This window comes from Clarias gariepinus, chromosome 3 (assembly GCF_024256425.1).
Source record: "Clarias gariepinus isolate MV-2021 ecotype Netherlands chromosome 3, CGAR_prim_01v2, whole genome shotgun sequence".
Classification (NCBI taxonomy): Eukaryota; Metazoa; Chordata; class Actinopteri; order Siluriformes; family Clariidae; genus Clarias; species Clarias gariepinus.
In genome coordinates, this window is record NC_071102.1 from 29,802,300 (window position 1) to 29,824,203 (window position 21,904).

General features: G+C 38.0%; 1 protein-coding gene across 1 annotated transcript in view; it reads right to left on the bottom strand.

Annotated features, from left to right (window-relative positions):
• The window catches only part of nfatc1 (nuclear factor of activated T cells 1), a 48,494-nt gene that overhangs the window by 9,717 nt on the left and 16,873 nt on the right, over positions 1-21,904 (bottom strand). Inside the window, exons 7-9 of the mRNA XM_053493140.1 lie at positions 13,532-13,587; positions 11,094-11,226; positions 6,033-6,644 (exon numbers count right to left, since the gene is read on the bottom strand). Of these exons, the coding sequence (XP_053349115.1) occupies positions 6,033-6,644; positions 11,094-11,226; positions 13,532-13,587 (801 nt within the window). The remainder of the gene's footprint in view (positions 1-6,032; positions 6,645-11,093; positions 11,227-13,531; positions 13,588-21,904) is intronic.

Genomic DNA, 21,904 nt, shown 5'->3' on the forward strand with positions numbered 1-21,904 from the left:
ATCCATAGAACTAAATGATGTGTTGAGTTAAAACTCCATGCCAACAAATTAGTGCTAGATTACTAAAACAGATTTCTCCGTCGTAGTCCACTGATTAGATAATGTCTATTGACCGAACTTTTTTTTTTCTTAAATAAGACAAAGTGAAACTGCAAATGCTTTGATATAATAGCACTGTTGAATTTTTGATTTTTATTGTTTAGAATGTGCAAACTGAATCTGATTAATTTTCTATTATGCCAACTTTAACAATAGTTCCAACTGCAAGAAAAATCACAGGCTTATTTTAATTAATTTCTCCTAACACAATATGGTTTAGGGACGTATAAAGCCAGTTGCCCCACCTAAAAGGATTTTTTTTAAATGCGTGGAATTGTTCAAATGTACATTACTGTGCACAGGTCTTGAACCACTCCTTATTTCTTCATATTTTGCTTCCAAAAAGCCAAACAGTTTGTATTTTTAAATGTAGTCTTGAGTAATATTTCTCCAGGCTTTCTATTTATTTGGCTCTCATTTTTGGCAAGTTTTGGCTGTCATTTTCCCTCCAGTCCCTGTTCTTGACCAGTTTCACAGATTTTTTTTTTGTTTGTTTAGCCAAACAGTGACCTATGAATTATTCAAGCATAAAAAACATCTTACTTAGGGCATGAACCTGTGAGAAACAGGTACAGATGATGACAGATGATCAGGCCGGTGATTAGTCTACTGGTGATGCTAAATGCTGACTGGTCGGGACAGACGAGAGGGGAAATGAGGTCGCTGTTGGAATTGTTTTATAAAGACCCAATTTATTAATTGTATCTTTAGGAACTTTGCAGCATTAAGCAGTAAAACATTTGTTCACTTTTCTTCAATTTACATAACTGAATTTAATTTTATAAGAATAAACAAGGGGTCCCTCAAGACTTTTGCACCATAACGTATGTATTAGCATTTTGCATGTTTATATGTTTATGTAAAACATGTTCCTTTAAATTTTAAGATGCATGTTTTTTTTCTTTGTCTTGTTTCTTCTAGTGAGGTTGGAGTGGGCACAACAGATTATAACAGCTATAATGTATATAATACCAGGAACTAACATGTTTAGCAAACATTGCACAACTTAAATGGGTGGAGGTGGCTCTGTGGTTAAAACACTGGACATAGTTTTAAGTTCAAGTCCCAGCACCCCCAAGCTTATACTGGTTAAGCAAGGTTCTTAACCCTCATCTGCTCAGATGAACAATTAGGGGAATATATATTGATCTGAGGAAGGACGTTTGCCAAATGCTGTAACTGTAAATTAAATGGAACTGTAAATAGATTAAACACATAACCCAAATACGTTTAAATCTTAATTATTTACACACTTATTTCCTAGTCAGGAAACTGTTATTTACATTTAGGCATTTGGCAGACGCTCTTATCCAGAGCGACTTATTTCATTATTATCTCATTACACATCTGAGCAGTTGAGGGTTAAGGGTCTTGCTCAAGGGCCCAACAGTGGCAACTTGATGGTTGTGGGGTTTAAACCTGGGATCTTCCGAATCGTAGTCCAATGCCTTAACCACTGAGCTACCCCTGGCCTTGTTATAATTCTCGACATGTGATACTGAATACCAAATAAGATCACTAGATGGATTTAATAGTATATCTAATACATGTATGTATGTTAGGGCTAATATTGCAATACTCTATGGGTTGCAGCAAAATAAAATCAAGTGTAAACTGGAGCAATTTTTGGAGAAATATGTAAATGCTGAAAAAGTTTTTTTGTATTCTATTACCTAACACTTTGGGGTTAAGTAGATCAGTTTGTAGATCTTACATACCCCCTGGCATCCATTTTAACTTGAAAAAGTTCTGTGAAGACCAAACTTAATATTCAGATGGTGCATATGGTGCATTATGTGGCTCCAAGTTTCACTGAATTCAACCGCTTGTGTATATAATAGACTTTGTGATGAAGCAATGCATGTTAACCCCCCATCCCCCCCCCCCCCCTTAGGCTTAGGTTAGCCCATAATAATGTGTTTATTTGTGTCTGTATAATATCTCAACATTTTATGAACTGGTAAAATTGAACCATATGAAAATGTATTGAATTGTGTCCACATTGTGTATTACAGACTTTATTGTTTCTGACAACTCTCTAATTAAAAACATATTTGTACTTTTTTTCAATGAAGAGGAAGGGGCAGTTAACAAAGATCCTTTGTTTTTGCCTAAAAGCTTCACTTTGGTCACAGGTGTTTCTTCTAGCATTAGAGTAACTCAAAATATACCAAATAATCAACTAAAATTTGGCAAAAAAGAGGTCAAATAAATATCATTTAACTCAAATAAACTGCCTGGCCCAAAAGAAAAAGGTCACTGTTTCAGAAGGGCCTGCATCAAGCAAAAAAACACAACAAAGGAGAGTGATGAAATGACTGGAACTGGGTTACGAACTGTCCAAAGCATTATTAAACCCTGGACGGGATTGTGCTGATCCATCAAAATGTTGTCAGAAGGAAAACCAATGTCATGAGAACTCAGAGGATTGTGACCAAACACCAAAAGAAAACCAATAGTTTGTGAAACTAATTGGGGGAAAAAAGTTTGAAAGTTATCATTAAGATTAAAGCAATGGGGGAAAAAGGTCATTTGGTCTAATGGATCCTGACTAACCCTATTCCAGAGCGATAGAGGCATTAGGGTAAAAAGGGAAGCATATGCGGAGAAGCAGTGTTCCCATCATTTATAGTGCCTCTGGAAGCAGTCTCTGGAAGCCTCTGGAAGCAGTCTTATGTTCTGGGGTTGCTACAGCTGATGACCTGAATGTAATAATTGACCTTTTTTTCTGTTGGGACAAATATATTCCAGGAAACAAATTGTGAAAGGGTGGTTCTCAGAGCAGGAGAAATCAACAACTCGTACACATGATTTGGCTACCAAATTGAGCACTATAATCAAACCTACAGTAAATGACACAGGTTCAATGGTGTCCACAATTACTGAGAGTTTCTTTTAAAAAAAATATCCAGTCTTGGGGTCAGAAGGGTCTTCAGTCGTGTCATTGGCTGCAGCTTAGGGCTGCTAATGGGTTAGCCATTCCTTATATTGGTTATCTGGAATTGGATGCAAAGCTGTGTGGTAAGGTAATGCAGCAATGCGGAGTGCTGGTGGTTAAGGATCCTCCAGGTGGTAGCTAGCCTCAAGTGCCCGGTGTTTTGGGGATGAACATCATCCATCAGTGCTATAAAGAGCTTTTTGGGGAGCATAGTATGGCTTTGTTTAACTTGCCCTCTGTTTCAGAGGCTTTAGTATCTGTTATACATGCACTGCAGCAGTGTCATGAGTCCAGTGCTTCGTCTACTTCTGAGCTTTCTGGTTGAGTTCAGAGTAGTAGGACTTGTCGGATCCCAGCTGGTGCTATAAAGTTCTTAGCGGCCATGTGCTCTGACCAGTACTCCGGTCATACTTTTTTTTAAGCCACCGGATCCTGGTTTGCCGGCCGGACTTCTGGCATCTCGTGCTATAGTGCAGGTGAAAAGAGGTACAGTTTATGTACCTGTTGTTAATGTGTTAATTCATTGTTTTACTGAGGTGGTGTTGTATCCCCGTGTAATGGTAGGTACCCTCTATCCAGTTCATGTTGTTAACCTGCCTGCGGGTATCACAAAAGTTCCAGCCTGTGCGGTGACTGTGAATTTGCAGTCTGCTGTTCCGCCGGTTTGGAACCAGATAGAGGCCTTAGATTTGTCCCTGTTGCCCAAAGAAGCTCAGAAGCAAGTGAGAGCCCTTCTTCATAAGTACAGCTCTGTTTTCTCTGTTCATGAGATGGACCTTGGCTGTACTACTCTCGTGGCACATGACATCCCGTTTTTGGATGACGTTCCAGTTAAGCAACGCTATAGGTGTTATTCCTCCATCTGAATACAAGATAGTGAAGGAACATATTCATTAGTTGTTAGCGGCACAGGTTATTCGAGAGAGCAGTAGCCCCTATGCCTCTCCGATAGTCCTTGCTCGAAAAAAGGATGGTACTTTGCGGATGTGTGTTAATTATCATCAGTTGAATGCCAAGACAAGGAAAGACGGATTTTATTTTCCCCGTATTAAGCAGTCCTTGGATGCCATGACTGGAACGTGTTGGTTCTCCACCATGGATTTGGTTAGTGGGTACAACCAGGTTCCGGTCACTGAAAAAGATCCAAGACTGCCTTTTGTACGTCATTTGGATTGTTTGAATGGAATCGTATGCCTTTTGGCCTCTGTAATGCTCCCAGTACCGTTCAGAGATTAATGCAGCGGATATTTGATGACCAGCAGTGTCAGTCTTTGTTGCTGTATCTTGTTGACATCATTGTATTTTCTTCCACTGTAAAACAGCACCTGCAGAGACTTGAGGTGGTGCTGGGCCGGCTGCAACACGAGGGCCTGAAGGTAAAACTTTCCAAATGTGCGTTTTTCCAACAGGCAGTGCAGCACTTGGGCCACGTGATCTCTGACCAGGGATGTATCCACTGACCCAGGTAAAATCCAGGTGCTAGCCGACTGGTGACCTCCTACTACTGTCTCTGAGCTGCAATCCTTCCTTGGGTTTGCTAGTTATTATAGACGGTTTATAGACCGTTTTGCAAAGTTGACAGCTCCTTTACATAGGCTGGTGGCAGACTTGAGTGGTGCTGGATCGAAGAACAGGAGGAGATCCTGTGCTATTGGGGCATAGACAGAGGAGTGTAGTGCTAGTTTTGAGGCGCTAAAGAGCAAGCTTACCACTGCACCTGTATAAGCATATGCTGACTTTGCATTACCTTTTGTTTTAGAGGTAGATGCGAGTCATTCTGGCCTGGGAGCTATTTTTCCCCAGGAGCAAGGGGGAAAGCTAAGGCCAATAGCTTATGCCAGTCGAGGGGCTCAAGCCCAACAAACGTAATATGCAAAATTACAGTTCTATGAAGTTGGAGTTTTTGGCACAAAAATGGGTTATGATGGAAAAATTTAGAGACTATTTACTTGGCCATAGGTGCATTGTCTATACCGACAATAATCCTTTGAGTCATTTAAATTCTGCTAAGCTTGGTGCCACTGAACAACGGTGGGCAGCTCAGCTTGCCTCTTTCAATTTTAAGATTCGGTATCGTTCAGATAGGAGCAACCGCAATGCAGATGCCTTGTCATGGCAACTTCATTCAGGTTCATCAGTGGAGGCCATGGTTCCTAGTACGCCACTTCCGGTGTCTTTTCAGCATGCTCCACCGCCGGAGGTGTCCATGGCATCTCTAGCCGTTGTGAAAACCTTGTCAGACAGCTGATTTGCGGGCTTTCAAGGAGGCTAATCCAGTGCTCCAAGAGGTCCTTGTGTTTTGGAGACGCAATCAGCGGCCTAATGCTGATAAGCATAAGCAGTTATCATAGCCTGCCCTGGTACTGTTAAGACAGTGGGATCGTTTGGTAGAGAAAGGGTTATCGTTTATCATCAGATCTTTTCTCCTAGTGGGGGTGAATCTGTTGACCAGCTTCTGTGGCCACGTGTGTCAAAGCAGTGTCAAGTCGTTCTTAGTCTGCTATCCACTGGTAAGCTCAGCTCTAATCTGACGGTGTGTATTTTTTTTAGTATGTTCGTCATTCTTAGCTTAGCATATCCTTGATGTTGCCAAACTAAAGCTACTTTTAGTATTGTTATACATTACTCTTGGATTATTACATTGTGTATTATTGTGTAGGATTGTTTGTGAGAAAATAAATGTTTATGTATGAAACCCACACCTATTGCATCTTCAGTGAACGTACCTGGGTGCCTTAGTTAACTTCTTAATTAGGGTTGTTTATTTCCTTGGGTGCAATTCCCAAGGTGGTGTAATTGGCTACATTTGTTAAAAGTAGGGGAGCGGCGGAGCGCGAGCCAGCGCCCCTTAGCACTCGCCACATAAAGGTGGTCAAGCTAAAATGTTGCTTATTTCAATGGTAAGTAAGATCTAACAGCAAGTAACAAAACGAAAAATAATTATTTCATTTAACAATGATTTGTTGACATTGTGTTACATTGCTTGATGACTTACCATCATCTAGATACATTTGATCCAGTTCCTGTGGTTCCTGTTTGATGCTGATGGCCAGCGTGGCAGGTCCTCCTTCATCCTGTAAAAGAGGAGATGGCCCACTCCTCACTGGAACTTTAGGCAGCTCTGTGGCCTCACCTGTGACTGGAGACTGGGTCAAACTGTGACTTGGAGTAAAGATGACTTCAGGTGCTGAACTAGGGGTAGAGGGATGAGAGCCAGGAGAAGAGGATGTACTGCCTGATGGGTAGAGAACAGACTGCTGGTAGTGGCCAGGCGTGGGCTGGATGGCTGAGACGTGAGGGATGGCATTCGGCTGAAGCCCAGGGGTAGAGCCTGGAGAGATGCACTGAGGAGAGAACTGCGTAGGTGAGAGATCTTGCAGTTTAGGGCTGGTGCTGGGAGAGGAGGAGGAGCAGGACAGGGACGAAGGCTTTGCTGTGAGTCTCTGAGGGCCATAAGTGGCTGTCACACAGGCTATGTGTTCTGAAGGCATCATGGCAGGCACAGCTTGCAGAGCGTAATAGGGCTTGGTGAGGCCAGGGGAATGCTGCTGTGCACAAAGCCGAGGGAGCTCGTAGTCATCATGTGGCTCTGTCTTTATGGTGGGAACTGTGAAATAAAGACAGAGAGGTCTCAAATGAGGAAGAAAAAAAAACACGAATAAACAAACACTGTTGGATCATTAGGTGTCACGTGAGCTGGTGCGATCGAGTGGGCTCGTGGCTAGGATACCCAAAGCCAAACAAACATTCTCATCAATGAGACTGTGTGTCTGAGGCGTCGCGCTCCCGCCCAGCTGAAAATATTTAAAGAAAAAAAGGGGAAAAAAAGGATGAATCATCACCACAAGAGACTTCCAGCTGTTTCTATAATAAAAGAGACTATTTTCATTGGAGCTTTCCCTAGCAGTAATACACTTTATGTGTGTATTATGAAAACCTTCAAGCAGGAAGCTTCATTTCCAAAAGAGTTTAATTAATTGGTAGTCAAAAAAATATTCAATATCTTCCAAATACCGGCCTTTAAAATCTGAACAATTTCATTTGTTTGCCAAATTCAGAGGCCAGGTTGCACTATTAAAATATATACTGTAAAAGTTCAACTTTCATTCATTTATTTATTTATTTATTTATTATATATATATATATATATATATATATATATATATATATATATTTTTTTTTTTTTTTTTTTTTTTTTTTTTTACATTTTCACAATACACTGCTGTGGTGAGATTTTTTTCATTGTTGCTCTTAGATGAAATGGGTTTTAAACATAAAAAGAGACACTGAGTGTAATTTGTGTGATTTTCAGAGAAATGTGAAAGCATGTAGCCCATTGCTGTGTAGTGTAAGTTCTCACTTCCCTACTGTCCACCACCCACACGGCTAAAGACCACATTATTGCAACATACACTTTTTTTTTGAGACCTTGCCATGATTCATTATCAACATCATTCCACACACACACACACACACACACACACACACACACACACACACACACACTGCCTTAGCAGAATACTTAAGAGGAACTGTTGAGACAAGTCTCTAAGTTTTAAAAATAAAACCCAGACACCCATGATATTTTACACCCAGCAGGAAAAAATGAGCCATCAATCACATGGCAAATGTTTAATACATACCTTAGATGTCTATCCTTATTTTTTAACCACCATACAGATTGGTAACACGTTTTCTTTCTTTTTTTTTAAGACCGCAGAAACTGGTCAAACAAGCAATCTCAGGTCATCATTCATCAAAACATGTAATTTTCATTAGATTACACATAATGCTCATGCCTGGAGTGCTGTTAATGGTTTAAGGCAAGAGATTGTCTTATAACTTGAAGTGGAATTGTAATCTATTTGTTAGTTGTGATCTATTTGTTAGACCTATATCAGCTTTATCTACAAGTAAAATCCCAGCTTTAAACTCTAACAGTTTATGCAGTTACCAGTTTATAGAGTCTACACTTGTAGTCTACACTACGATGTACTGTATATTAGATTATTATTATCGAAATAAATATGGTATTAAAATATTTGAGTTTTTCTTTCCTGAAGTGTGTATATATTTTTTTCTTTAATGTGAATTCAACATTTACATTTTATTTGTCACATACATATGGATACATTTTGTATTTCTTATTATATCTCTCATAATAATTTTTTCTGTGTTTGCAGAGGGGGTTCCGTCTCTGACATCACCACTATAAATATGTTAATTTACATAGTTTACGTAGTTTAAGGCCATACTGTTATACCTGCTAATATCCCATGAATGCACAATGCACTGTTTCTTTAGTTTATTTACCTGGGTTAGGGTTAGGGTTAGTTAAACCCTAACCCTAACCCTAACCCTGTACCTGTAAGGTACAGTTATTTTTTTGGTTAATCAACCTATACATTTGTTTTATGTAAACAATATAATTTGTTAAGATGCAAATTATACCATTTCATGAAATCACCTACATTTACAGTCTTTAGATTTACCCACCTGACTGCACTAATGTACAGTTAATTATATCATTTAATACATATGTATATTGGGTTTGTTTTTAGGGATTCCTCCAAACTCTTCAGATGCCAATCTGACAGAGCCTCCATGGGACGTACCCGATCCATGGTAAGATCCATGGAACCCTCACTCTGAAATCAAGGGCACCTAAAGGATCAGCTGCATGTACCAAACACCAGAGCACCGTTAGAAGGACTGCAGAGCTACACCTTGAGCGATTCAGAGCCACCCTGGTGACACCAGGCTGAACCCAAAACCTACTGTAGATTGTTTTAAGTTTAGGGCTGATTGGTGTATATAAGCTATACTATTCCCTAAATCTGCATGTCGTTTCATAATAAGGTGTTGATGTTTTCGGCCAAGACAGTCATGAGATTTCTAGTAAGGTTGGTTTTATTAGCCAATTCTTTGACACTTAGAAGAGAAGCATTATTATGATCAAATTATATTAAACTGCATAACTTAATAGAGTATTATTTATTATAATAGAGTTTTATTCAGCTTGTCAGTTTCTGTGGATGTACCCATGGGCTCTGTGTTGTATCCAGTGTGTCAGCTGAGAGGACAGTGGAACACTGTCAGAGGGGACAGAGAGGCTTTACAGTGGCCAGGCTGAAGGAGACAGGGCAGGGCCGGGTTCGGCGGCCTATGAATCATTACTTTGAACCACCCACTGGTAAGGCACCCGAGTCATGAGTCAATTAGTGGTGGTTTGGCTCTTTTTAAGACTTTTTCTTCTGGCAATCAGTTGGCATCTGAATAATAGCATTCACATAGTCAACTCCACCCCAGTGTCGCCCTTCCAGCCCTTGTATAATCTAACAGGTACGGAAAAGAACATGTTTATTGAGATGGTTTAAGCAAAGAGAGGAATTTTTTATCCTGGTCCCGTTCAATAAATAAAACTAATATATCTGGAGGTTAAAAATAAAATAAAAATTTAAAAAAGGGTGACAGCATCCCTGTTTTGATCTCTGTTTTATCTGTTTTGATAAAATTTTTAAAAGTTGAACAAGTCATTTTATATTCCTTTGTATTTGTCAATGCTTTTTGTATTTGTCAATGCTTTTTGGGCCAAGGGTAGCTCAGTGGTTAAGGCATTGGGCTACGGTTCGAAAGATCCCAGGTTCAAACCCCACAACCACCAAGTTGCCACTGTTGGGCCCTTGATCAAGGCCTTTAACCCTCAACTGCTCTGATGTGTAATGAGATAAAAATGTAAGTTGCTCTGGATAAGAGCGTCTGCCAAATGCCTAAATGTAAATGTATTATATGTACAGTACCTGTATCCTTTTCCCCCTAAAACTACTAACACACAAGCTCAACTTTATTAAATAAAATGAGCTGGCATTATGGCAGCAAAACTAAAAACACACCAGAAGCTTAAATAAACTTTTATGTTTTAAGCCTGTTTAGCCAGAAGGGCTTATGTGATTGAGGGCAACATTTCTTTGTTGATGCAATAGTTCAAAATAGAGAACATTTGTGTTGCTCTTTGCTAGAAACACTAAGTTTGTTTAAGATCAAGCATGTTAACTATCTTGTTAAGTAGCAAGCTAAAGAATTACAATTACATCTGGCTTTTTATTAAAATAACAAAAGTAAAACTGATATTTTATTAATATCCTTTCAGAATTTGGGTTGCACTTAACATTCTTTTTTATAAAAGTTAATATCACAACATAATACTTAAAAAAAAATAAGTGAAAAAAAAAACACACAACTTTGAACGTAGTTGATTTTCAGGAAACTCAAATGATGCAGTTTCCTGTGGAACTTGTGACTTTTGGAACAGAGCAAATAGTTCATAGTTGAAACAAATGGATGACTCACTGAAAAGGATGTTTTAAGACAGACAAGTTAAATAAATTCACACATTAATGCAAAAAAAACCAACTAGATTTTTATAGTACAATGAACAAAATGCTCAATTGGAAGTACTGCAAATGTGGGCTGAACGTTATATTAACTGTCACAGGTTAGTAGAGTAACTCTTCATTTATATGGGTATACTATCTGGATCATCACAGTTGAACACAAATCTAGACTCATCTTTAGAAAGATGATTAAGATGACGCCACTGACAAGAGCAATGTGCACAGATAGATGTGATAGGATAAAGAAGAATAAAACCAACACTGAAAACAAATCATGGAGTGGAACAAAGAGTATTTATCAAAGAGGATTTAAGGGGTGGGTTTAACAATGCATCATCGCTTGTGATGTACACTATGTTATACCTTCATATAGAGGAAGAATATACTGACATATGCAATTAGAACACCTATGCCAACTAATAAAAACGTATTAGTTGACATAGGTGCCACTTATACAATTTTGCATTACTTTTAGTACATCCCTCATATTTTAAAATAAAGATTAATTATAGTGATTAATAATTATAGTTATTTATTTGTAATAAATTTATTGTAATAAAATATTAGAGAGAAATATACAAAAACTAACCACATTTTTAACCTTCTTTGCATGATTGAGGTTAAGTTGTGACAAGCATATACATAAAAAACATCGTATTTACCATTAGATGGTAGGTAGGTGAATCGCTGGTATTGGCTCCTCTTGCGTTTGCCATTGCATATGTAGAAGTTCACCAGAACAGGGCTGGATATTCTTTGGTTTCGGTAAGTTGGAATCTCCACAAGCAAAGCGGTCTATTGCAACAACAACAAAAAAAGGCACAAAGAATAAGAATATATATAAGGTAATACAAAATGTCCAGTATTAATCTAAAATATTTTACACTCCATTGACCTTAAGCCCCACATTTCAGTGGATCAAGTAAGGAATTTACAATGTGGCTTCAAAAAAATTTAAGCATGGCTCACTGGCCACCACTGAACACTGACTGAATTGTGCCTCTGGTTCATATTCACACCATCACTGGGGTCCAAAAACCACAGGCACCCGATGGTAATGTGAGGGTAGGTGAGGCTAAGAAAGACTGTTATTTTCATAGCTCTTACCCTTGAGAAGTTCCACACACAACTCAAGAACTCCTTCTTGTCTCCAGATGCTGCTGAAATGTTTGACCTTTGCACTGTATATTACAGTAAGTCCTGCTCTAAAAGGGTCTTCACCCTCCCACCCCCGCCCCCCTACCCTGAGATGAACCCCATGTGGCTGGAAGCAGACTGATGGAGGTGCTGAACAGTAGCCAGGGAGGAAGTCATCAGTCTTCAGAGGCATGTGCAGGTGAGCTTACTGTCACTGTTTATATTAGCACATCAGCATGGCTGCCGAGTAAAGCCAGATGAAGTGCATACTGTGAGAACGAAATTCATACCCAGTTCCATTCCTTCATACCTTCTTTTTTTAACTTTGTACTTTTCTGAAGCATATCAGAATTACTAGTATAAAATGATTCCAATATTTTCTTAAATCATTTCCCCTTCTGCTTTTAAATAATGTGCTCACTGGCCTCATGCGGCCGTCTCTAAAGGATAAGTACAGTATTATCCGCGGGATGAAGCTGAATGAGGCAACCATGTGAAATCCCTTGAACTTCAAGGAGCTGAGCAAAAGTTTGGCATGCTGCATAGGGCAACTTAAGAGACATAACCAAGCATGTGGTTTAGGGTGAGTTACAAAATGGTTCATATTGAAAAAATATAAAGTAGACAGACAGAGTGTGAGGACATGGCAAATCAAAATCAAAGCAAGCATTGTAAAGAAAATTATTTTTTTTTAAACATCAATACATCATTCTGGCAGATGGCCTTTATTCACTAAGTGAGCATAAGAAATGGGTGTGGAGCCTCATAAAGTTATGAACTAATGCAAGGTAAAAGAAAAAAAAAATCAAACCCAGTTCAATCATACCATTATTCAGATTTACTGTGGCAGTAAATGAAAATGCTGTTTTATCTCACAAAGCAAGAGAACAGCTTAATATGATTTACAATGACTACATACAAAAATAGATGAATGCACTGACATTTCGCATTACTGTTAGGTTTAATGCGAAACACTCTGCGGCTTACATAATTTGTTCAAAAAAATAAGGCCTAAAACGGGTCAGTGCACAACACTGTAAAAGCAATCCGCAGTATAAGAGGCTCGTGTTGTTTGGGATATGAAATATTCCATCCTATTAAACACAATTAGAAAGTCCTTTCTTTATATGGATTAGGAAGTGTTTGTCTCTACTTTAAACATACAAAAAAATTATAAGACCTTTACTTCAGACAGAGATCCGTTCAGTCAAATTCCCAGACTGAGACAAAAGTCTAATAGTTCATTCAAGCCATTCAACTTGAGCAAATTCAATGCTTTGGACGCCACTGGCTAGGTATTGCCTGTGTTTAAAATGGGCCTGTTCCAACAGTCTATGCTTAAGGGCCTGCAGACAGACATACTTTAATAGTAAGAGTGTGTGTCTGTATATATGTGTGTGTGTGTGTGTGTGTGTCTGTGTGTGTGTCTGTCTGTGTTTATGGGGAGCAGGTGTACTGCCTCACACATAGACAGTGACTATTCCCGAAGCCCAAACTGTGGCCAGTATAAGCTCTAGAAGAATGAGTCAGCCAGTCACTGAGAGGGCAGGGAGTGTGTATTTGTAATGTGTATACATTTGAACTAAAGGCGTACATACCTCGTACAATTCTGTATGTATTACCATTACTAAACTTAGACATTAAATAAGTACAGAACTAATCAAAATTTACTAGTCCTTTTTTTTAGGTTTGACATATTAGAAATAATAAAGAATAAAGAAAGCTAAAAAAGAGGTGTACAAACTTTTGGCTGGCATTGTTTGCATGGTGCATATTTGAATTAGGCAAGGCCTTGGCTTGTCAGTTCTTGCCATAGCTTACATTTCTAATCATCTGCCTTGATTTCTTTAATTACAGATTAGATATGTAGTAGTTTATTAAGTGTGTGTGTGTGTGTGTGTGTATGTGTGCATGTGTGTGTGTGTGGTGAAGTTATCAAAAAGCACTTGTGTGAATGACTTACAGGTTTAAAGGAGTCCTTTTCAACCTTGGCTTCCATCTCCCATATGTGATGACCATCTGAAAACAAAAAGAGGCATAACTTAATTACTTATGCTGTTTAAATTATAAAGTTTCTGTTTAAATATTTATATATAAATGCTAATGAAGTGGTGAAATATATATATTTTAATTGCTAGTTGATTATATACAAACAATAATAAAATATTATCAAATATTTATTCATATTTGATAACATACTGTATAATCAAATATTTGACAAATCATTACAAAGCCTTGCCAAAGGATTCATCTCAATTGAAATACAACATACATTTCAGTTCAATTCAATTTAGTTAAGATTATACTATATGTCTCATAGATGAAAGTCACAAAATACTAACGTCGATATAAATTAATACTGCTTACAAAATGTCTTCACTCTCTCATTCATTCTCTATAACACTTATAGAATCAGAAATTGCATAAGTAGTCTTTAAATGTATTTGAAGTCAGTCAACTTTTGTGCAATACAATTGTCATGTAATCTCAATATAAATACGTACACATTTCTTTAAAGAAGTAAAGTTTGGTAAAGAATTTAGCCAAAGGTCACACATTAATGTCTTTAGCTTTGATTACAGCACAAATAAGTGTTGGTAAATTTATGTATGAAAATAATGCCCCAAAAAGCACTAAAGAAAAAATTCAAAGGAAAGAAAAATTCAATTGATTGGCTGGCTTGTACAAGTATGTGTCCCTTCTTACCCTGATCTCCATTCATAATTTTTTTCTGACCACATTTCTACGACAAAGCCAGTGCTTAAGCAAAATCTGTCCAGGTTTTAATAATGTGGTGAAGGGTTCCTAACCTAAGATTCCTAAGATTTAAAATCCTCTTAGTTGTTTTCATTGCTTGATGTAAGCCAGTGAATTGACCCTTCAGCAAATCTGAAATAAAGTCCTGGCATTTAGTATCAATTAGGGTTGCTTCCACAAAAAAATAATAAACCAGACTTTAAAAATTGTGTGTGACATTATTACATTCATTATTAAAAAGTAAAAAGAATATGGCAAAAAATTGCGAAAAGGCTGTTCAATAAATGTCAGTGAAAGGGTAAGGATGACATTAGTCAAAGAAACAACCAGTAGCCAAGAGTATCTCTAAAGAAGCATATTCCCAAAAGGCATCTTCTTTTCAAAAGTTAATCTAGTCTAAGTGTTGGATGTAGCAGAACTAAAAACCCCAAGATCACCAACTTGGTGAAGCATGGTGGTGATAGTATCATTTTAAGAATTACCCATGACCTCTTGGTGGCTTCATTCAAACTGATTTAAATCCATTTAATTTCTAGGATGTCACACTATAAAATGTGGAAAAGCAACAAATTACATTTCTGGCCTGGTTTACAAAACGCTTTCAGTGCCACAATGTAGCTGCGATTTTTTTCTTGACCTCTTTGTATGAGCATAACCATGCTGTTAGTATATCCAGAGCTCAGGCCTTAAGCTTACATCATATCCTGCCTGCCTTTGACCCAGCCAGACTGTGAGAGTTTCTGATGTAACCCTAATGAGATGAGCAGAGCAAAGTGCGTGCATGTGTGTGTGTGTGTGGCAAGCCTCCATAAAGATGAATGAGACCCTTACGTCATTCCCTTGCGGAATCCCACAGCACTGACAACTAGTGTCTGAAGAGTTCAGTAAAAGCAGCAATGAACTTCACTTCCATCATAATGAGCAGCAAACTTGTGATGGCGAAGGGCAAAGGGCATCACGCTTCATGCATTTTGAAATCTGTCATCATTTGTTATCCTCATTAAAGAATTTTATTAAACTGTTTCCTGCTGGGAGATGTCACAGCAGGCGTTCTGGGACAAATGGTCTAAGACAAAAAGACATATTAGAATCTCATTTGCTATTTTTATAGAAGAGATCACAGACATTTTGACTCAGGGGAGGAAAACCAATGCAGTGGCGCTCATAAAGCTTTGCTGTGTCAAAGGATGGGGGGGGGGCTAAGAAACATTAAGTCAGAACAAAAGGGAAAGTCTTTCTCCTGATTTTTTCCATTGGCACACATTGGTAATATATTTGGATAAATATGCATCGCCGCCATTAAGTTCATGCCAATGTCACCCCTGGGTTAAACCTGATATTAAAAAAAAAGGTAATTGTATTTGGTTTCTGTTTTCATTTTCTTGCTCAGACAGCTGTGCTCAAATGGGTTTGGAAAACAGATCTAACCATATGGAAAGAAGAAAAAAACTTTAGGGAATTTATAAAAAATATAATATGAAAGATGAAAGATTTTTTTTTTTTAACATTACAAATAAAGTGCAAGTCCAGTGCAAATGTGTGACCAGTTAAGGTATCGTGACGCTTAGCAACACATCCCCAGCAGGGTGTAAATGACTCACAATTATAGTCCACATTTGGATACCAGATGTATTATTCAGACATTAAATTTCAGGTCTATTTTGATTTGCATTCAAAGAGTAAGGTTAGACGTTAGACTGGGGTTTAGTGGGCAGACAGTGAGGAGGACATCAGTCTGAGGCAGGAGGAGGCTGTGATGTGGCAGCCACTGAGACCAGCACTCTTTTATTAAAGCTTTTTCTCTTTCTAGGAGTTTTGCCAGCAGTGAACGTTGAAGCCTAAAGCCAGACTGCCAGGGCCAGAAATAAACATGTCTTTTTTTCTTTTGCGTATCTCCCCTCCAGTTTGTCTTTTAACTTTATGTCTCACATAAGTTCTCACTCTTTATTCCTCACTTGTTATCCCATATGATCTCCTCCTTTTTATTATATCTTTATTACCTCAGTCCTGGGTGCGCTGTTTTTGTCTCCTTCTTTCACAGTTTCTCTTTTTTCGCACAAAATACAGAAGTAAAGCCATAAATCGGGCAATTTCTTGGGGACTCACTGCTAGTAAAAGTGCTCGTGCAGACTGAAGTGCTCCTAGTTATTATGGAGGCTTTCCTGGAAAGGAGCCATGTGAATGAAATAGTTCGCCTGTCTCGCTACGCAAGAAGAATGAGCACACAATGTTCTTTGGCAGATGGCGTCATCTTTACTGGGTCCAATACAAGTTATCTTACTTCCCTTAAAGATGTAGTCATACAACACGCAAGAGAACACTGGTTGAACTAATTCAAACCAGACCACACCTCATGCTAGCTTAATAACCAAAATAAGGTGCCAAGTTAAGGAGCAAGCTTTGCATGACATACAGTGCATTATATACTGTATATTATCCTGTAAAGTTACAAAATAAGGGAATCAATCATTTTTTATTCATTCTTAAAAGGCTATTTGAGTGTCTATTTTTATGTGTGACATTTTTAAAACAATTCAATTTATTTTTATTTTTAATAGCACTTTCAACAATAGACAATGTCCCAAAGCAGCTTTACAAGATACCAGAATTAGATCTAAATCCCTAATGAGTAAGCCAGAGGCCACAACAGGAAAAAAAAAAAATGTTGTGCTCACATAACGAAAAAACCTTGAGAAATCCAGATCCAAAAAGAACTCATCATCTGGATACCAATATCACCTCTTTAAAAAAAAAAGGCTCTCTATTACCTTAAGCGATCCCCTTAAAGATTTCCCAGGTATTTATTCCCTACAAAGTTTGTAGGGATATTTCATTTTCTTAAAGGTTTTTTCCAACTCTTTTAGAAATCTGTAATTATTAACCAAAAGATTTCTAAAAGTCTATAGATTGTATTTAATTTGATGTTATACATATTCCCTGGTGAAATTCCAGGGTGGCTTAATCGTTAGGTAGCACTTTCTTAAAACCCTCGGTGTCCCATCACATGTTTATAAAATTTAGATTAATAACATCACAAGCTAGTGGATCTTGCCAAACCTCCCCCAGCGCTGCTCAGGCTTCGGGAATCAAAAAGCCTCTTGTGCTACTGATTAGGGTGGGCCAAAGAGAATGCCTAGTGCCCCCGGGCAGACACGCAGTAGGGTGGGTACACAATAGAGCTAAACTCCCTCCGTCTACATGTTGGACAGTAAACACAAACAGATGTTGGTCTGCTCATTGTTGGCTTCTAAAAGAAGTTGTCTGCCTTTCACAGTATTGGGATTATTGAGCAGTAGAGAGAAGAAAGGGGAAAGAGGAGAGACAAGGGAAGTGGTGGGTTAGTGGTTGAAGCCTTTGTGCTAGCGGTGGGTGATATGACCTCATATCAATATCATGATTATTTGAACTTTAAAAATTATGATTAATGTACTATTATTTTGTTTTTGGAGCGATTTGGAAATATGCTCAAATATTAAAGCTGGGATATTTAACTTCTAATGAAAGTTTTCTCCATGCTGCGTCCATGTCACAGGGGCAGAGTCATGTCAGATACATGTGGTGGTACGCTTTTAAGGGCACAGTCTATAGAGAAACAGGCACACAAGGCTAAATTCATATAATAGTTATTTTAAAATGACTTGCTATCACATAAACAACTTTACATAAGTTAGTGCTAAGATATGTTAGTGATGCTTTTAAACATGCTGACTATGGTGAAATACAACAGAATAACCCTCACCCTATCCTCGTGAAACTTTAATGCCACAGATATCTGTGGTGGGTAGATGTGACAAGGATGTGGAAGATGGCAGCTAGTGCTTTAACCCAGCTGTAAGTCTACCCAAGCAGCAGTTTGAACACATGGCGGTTTCACATGTCTTGGAGGAAGCCCACACAATTGTTCACATAAACACTCCACCCCCCAGTTGGTGGCTGTTATGTAATAAGGGATAAAAATAAAAATGTGTATTAAACACACAACTGACAAGTTCTTTGAAATGTCTAGAGCTGTAGTCCCTGTTTATTTAATTTTATTTTTTTTACTTGACAATTGTACTAGTCAAGCTAAATATATTGTAGGTTTTAGGCTCAACAAAAATTCATGTTGTCTTTGCATGAAAGAAGCCAACATGTTCAAATAAAGGATGATTTTCTGTCTTGACCTTGATGAGGTCTCAATTCAATTTGGACTCTATCTGTAATTGCCTTCAACCCCCTCAAGGCTTTGTCTTGACCTGACTTGGCTAGTTCTGGTCTTGGACTTCTTGACAATGGCAGTCTTACCGCCATAGAAATGACTATATCCTGGTGAGGGTTGAAGTGGAATCTGAAGTTTATTTTGGGAACACTGGGCAGAAGTCACTGGGTGCATTCCGTCTACTGATTTGTTTTACAGACGTGGGAGGAAACTAGAGAACCTGGAGTAAATGCATGTGGAAATGGGGAGAACCTCACCTAGACAGTAACTGAAACTTGTCAATGAACCCCAGACCCAGGAGATGTGAGGCTCAGCTGTAGTTGATATTAAACAATACATTTTGAACATAATATACGGCACTGACTGCTCTGTTGTCCAGTCAGTAAATATTAATTTGAATAGCACTTTAAAATAACTGTGCACAATATATTAACAGAAACTAAATTGATATACAGCTATGGGCAGATAAACAGAACGTTAGACAGACACACAGACTGGGAAACGTTCAGACAGGGATGGCCCTAATTGGAGCTGCTTCAGACGGCCTGTTTTTCAGAGTACTGATGATGTACAGCTGTGGACAGGTTAACCACAAGCCTATTTCTATCCCATCTATCTAATACCCAATGCTATTTTATGAACAAACCATTTAATTGGCTTTAACTCAAAAACAAAATGGTGGAATTCTTATCTGCTTTGTGTTACGCATTATTTGTGAAATACTACTATAAATATGCCATTGTTCACCTGTTAGACACCTTAAGAACCAGTACTGTGCTTATCAGGAAGCTGTGCCCATAGTGTAAAAAAAAAAAAAAAAAAAGGAAAAACTAAACAAAAAACAAGCTATTGTTTAAGAAGGTGTCAAGGGACAGCTAATATTTGGCAGTGTTTTAGAATTGAACATTGTTTTTTATTATGAAGAAGGAGTGAACAGTCACTGAAGGCTATTTATTAGATAAAGCAAGTCTCTTTCACTGATTTCAGCTCACACCTACACATAAACTCTTTCAACCAGCCCCTCTATTGACCCTTCATTGCCTTAGCTTTATTATGACAGAATGATTAATTCCACGTAAAGCATTTTGCTGCCAAGTTTAGCATTTTCCTAAGAATATAAATATATACAAAATACCTAAGTTAATTTGGCATGCCAGAATAAGCCTTAACTATGCAAAACTGTGGCTAACACTTCACATATGTCTTTGTAACTTAATCCAATAAACTCCTACTTCACGTTACCTTTTTTTTTTTCTAAAGGCTTCCCTGCCTTGGTTATTTTATACCGTTTAGCTGTAACTGAAGCCACCGGTGGGCAGTGTGCCCTTCAGATTAGGCATAAAGAATTCATTTTGGAGTGTGGCAGCAGACAGAAAGAAAAGCCAAGATCAATGTGAACTGTCTGAGCCTGCCATTCATTCTATACTTGTGCTCGTTCATCTAATAGTTAGTGACTCACACTTAGAACTTGAGCATGCAAAGTCTGTACCATGGCTACTGTTAAACTGTTCAGCTCATATAATGCATCGAGAGTTCATTAGGTAGTACAGGAGATTAGCTCCTAATAAACTGGCAATCTGTTAAACAAATACACTGAATGAAATCTTGTCACAATTACATCAGATACTGATTGGCTATTCACACATCAGTGTGTATGCATGTATAATACAATTAGTATAATATAATATATCATTTGTAAGTATAGTATAATAGGTTTTAGTGAAAATGTTTGAGCACAGTTAAACAATGTGTGTTCTAAGGCAGGATATAATGAAAAATTATTGAAAAATAATAATGAGGGTCATCCTAAAATATTTGATTCCTCTTATGCTACAGCAATTTACTGGTAATTACAATTTACTTGTTAATCAATGACACATTGTTAAAAAATCATGAATATACCTTGATACAAAGCAGAGTTTTGTTTAAAGGAGTAAGTGGTGAGTAAGCAAAATATTCTCACATTTTTGCCAGCAATTTCTAGTAAAGGTTCAAGGGTGGTCATGAGCATGGTCAGTTAAGTGGTTTCTTCACAGTACTGACTTGGCTCAAAGGCTAAAACTCTACCTTGTTGAAGAAGATCCCGCCTCCCTACCTCAGACACTTTCACATATAATAATCAGACAGACAGAGTGTGGATGCCAATGATGTGAATCAGCTCAGTCCGAGGGTTAAACAATGTCAGCTGTGTCAAAGTGAAAAATGCCTGCTTCTCCTACACTGTATATATAAAGTAGGTGCTATCTTAAAATTCGCGGTAAACAAACATTGCTATTGGCAGGCAGGACTTTGTTTTTTTGTTGTAACTCTACCCAGAGAATCTAGACTGTCTTCTTGGTCAGACAGTCCATGAACTGCCTACATTCCCTGAAAGTAGACATATAACTGATATAACAAATGCCCACCCAGACTATACAATACTTAAAGCTGGGATGCCAACAACCCAAAAAATTTTTTTTTCCCCCTTAAAGGTGACTACAGAAGTATAAATAGTGTGTTTGCTCCACCTAAAAATGAATACTACATAGCTAAAGGGTAGATCCAATAAAATCAATCTGAATAAGCTGCAACTGGCGTATTCTGTTTAATGTAAAAAATTAGTGCGCAATATGAAATCATGCAGTCACTAAAAAACTTAAGACAACGTGCAAATAGTGTATTCTGATGTGAACATTCTATAGGTGGAACACCTGATCCTTAAAAATCAACGGGTAACTTCCTATCAACTGGCGGAATCTATCTGTGGGAACTGCACACAGAATCATTCATCAACACAACACCACTTGCACATTACAGGAACTCAGCTGGGAGTTACTGCCACATCTCTGTATAGTCCTGACCTCACTCCAAGCCATTTCCATATTTTTGGGCCTTTAAAGGAGTTTCTGGGAGAGCAGCATTTCATATATAAAGCAGTCAGTCTGATCATTCATCTGGCATACTGAGAAGACGTTCTACCTTTATAGTATCCAAGCACTAGTGAAACGATGGGGTAAGTGCATTAGTGTAACAGGAGATTATATAGGCTACAGAAATAAAGGTAATTTTTACTCTCATAATCAAAAGTCCCGGTTTGTTTTAAACACCCCTTGTACATATGAGATGAAGTTTGTCTTGCTGATAACGCACACGGCTTATGTGGTTTCGCGTCTGCAATTACACTCTAGCTAAAGTGCTTTAGCTAAAACCGCCTTAACTGGAAAGTAGTTTTTAAAGTAATTCAATATAAAAAAAAAACCTCTGCAAACTGCCAGTTTTCTTTCACCTAATCAAGTTTCAGGGTTTGTTGTAATAAGTTTGTTATATTAAGTGTTATATAACTAACATGTCCCAAGACTAATTTTGGTTTTGTAGGCTCTGATTCATAGACATTCATCACAA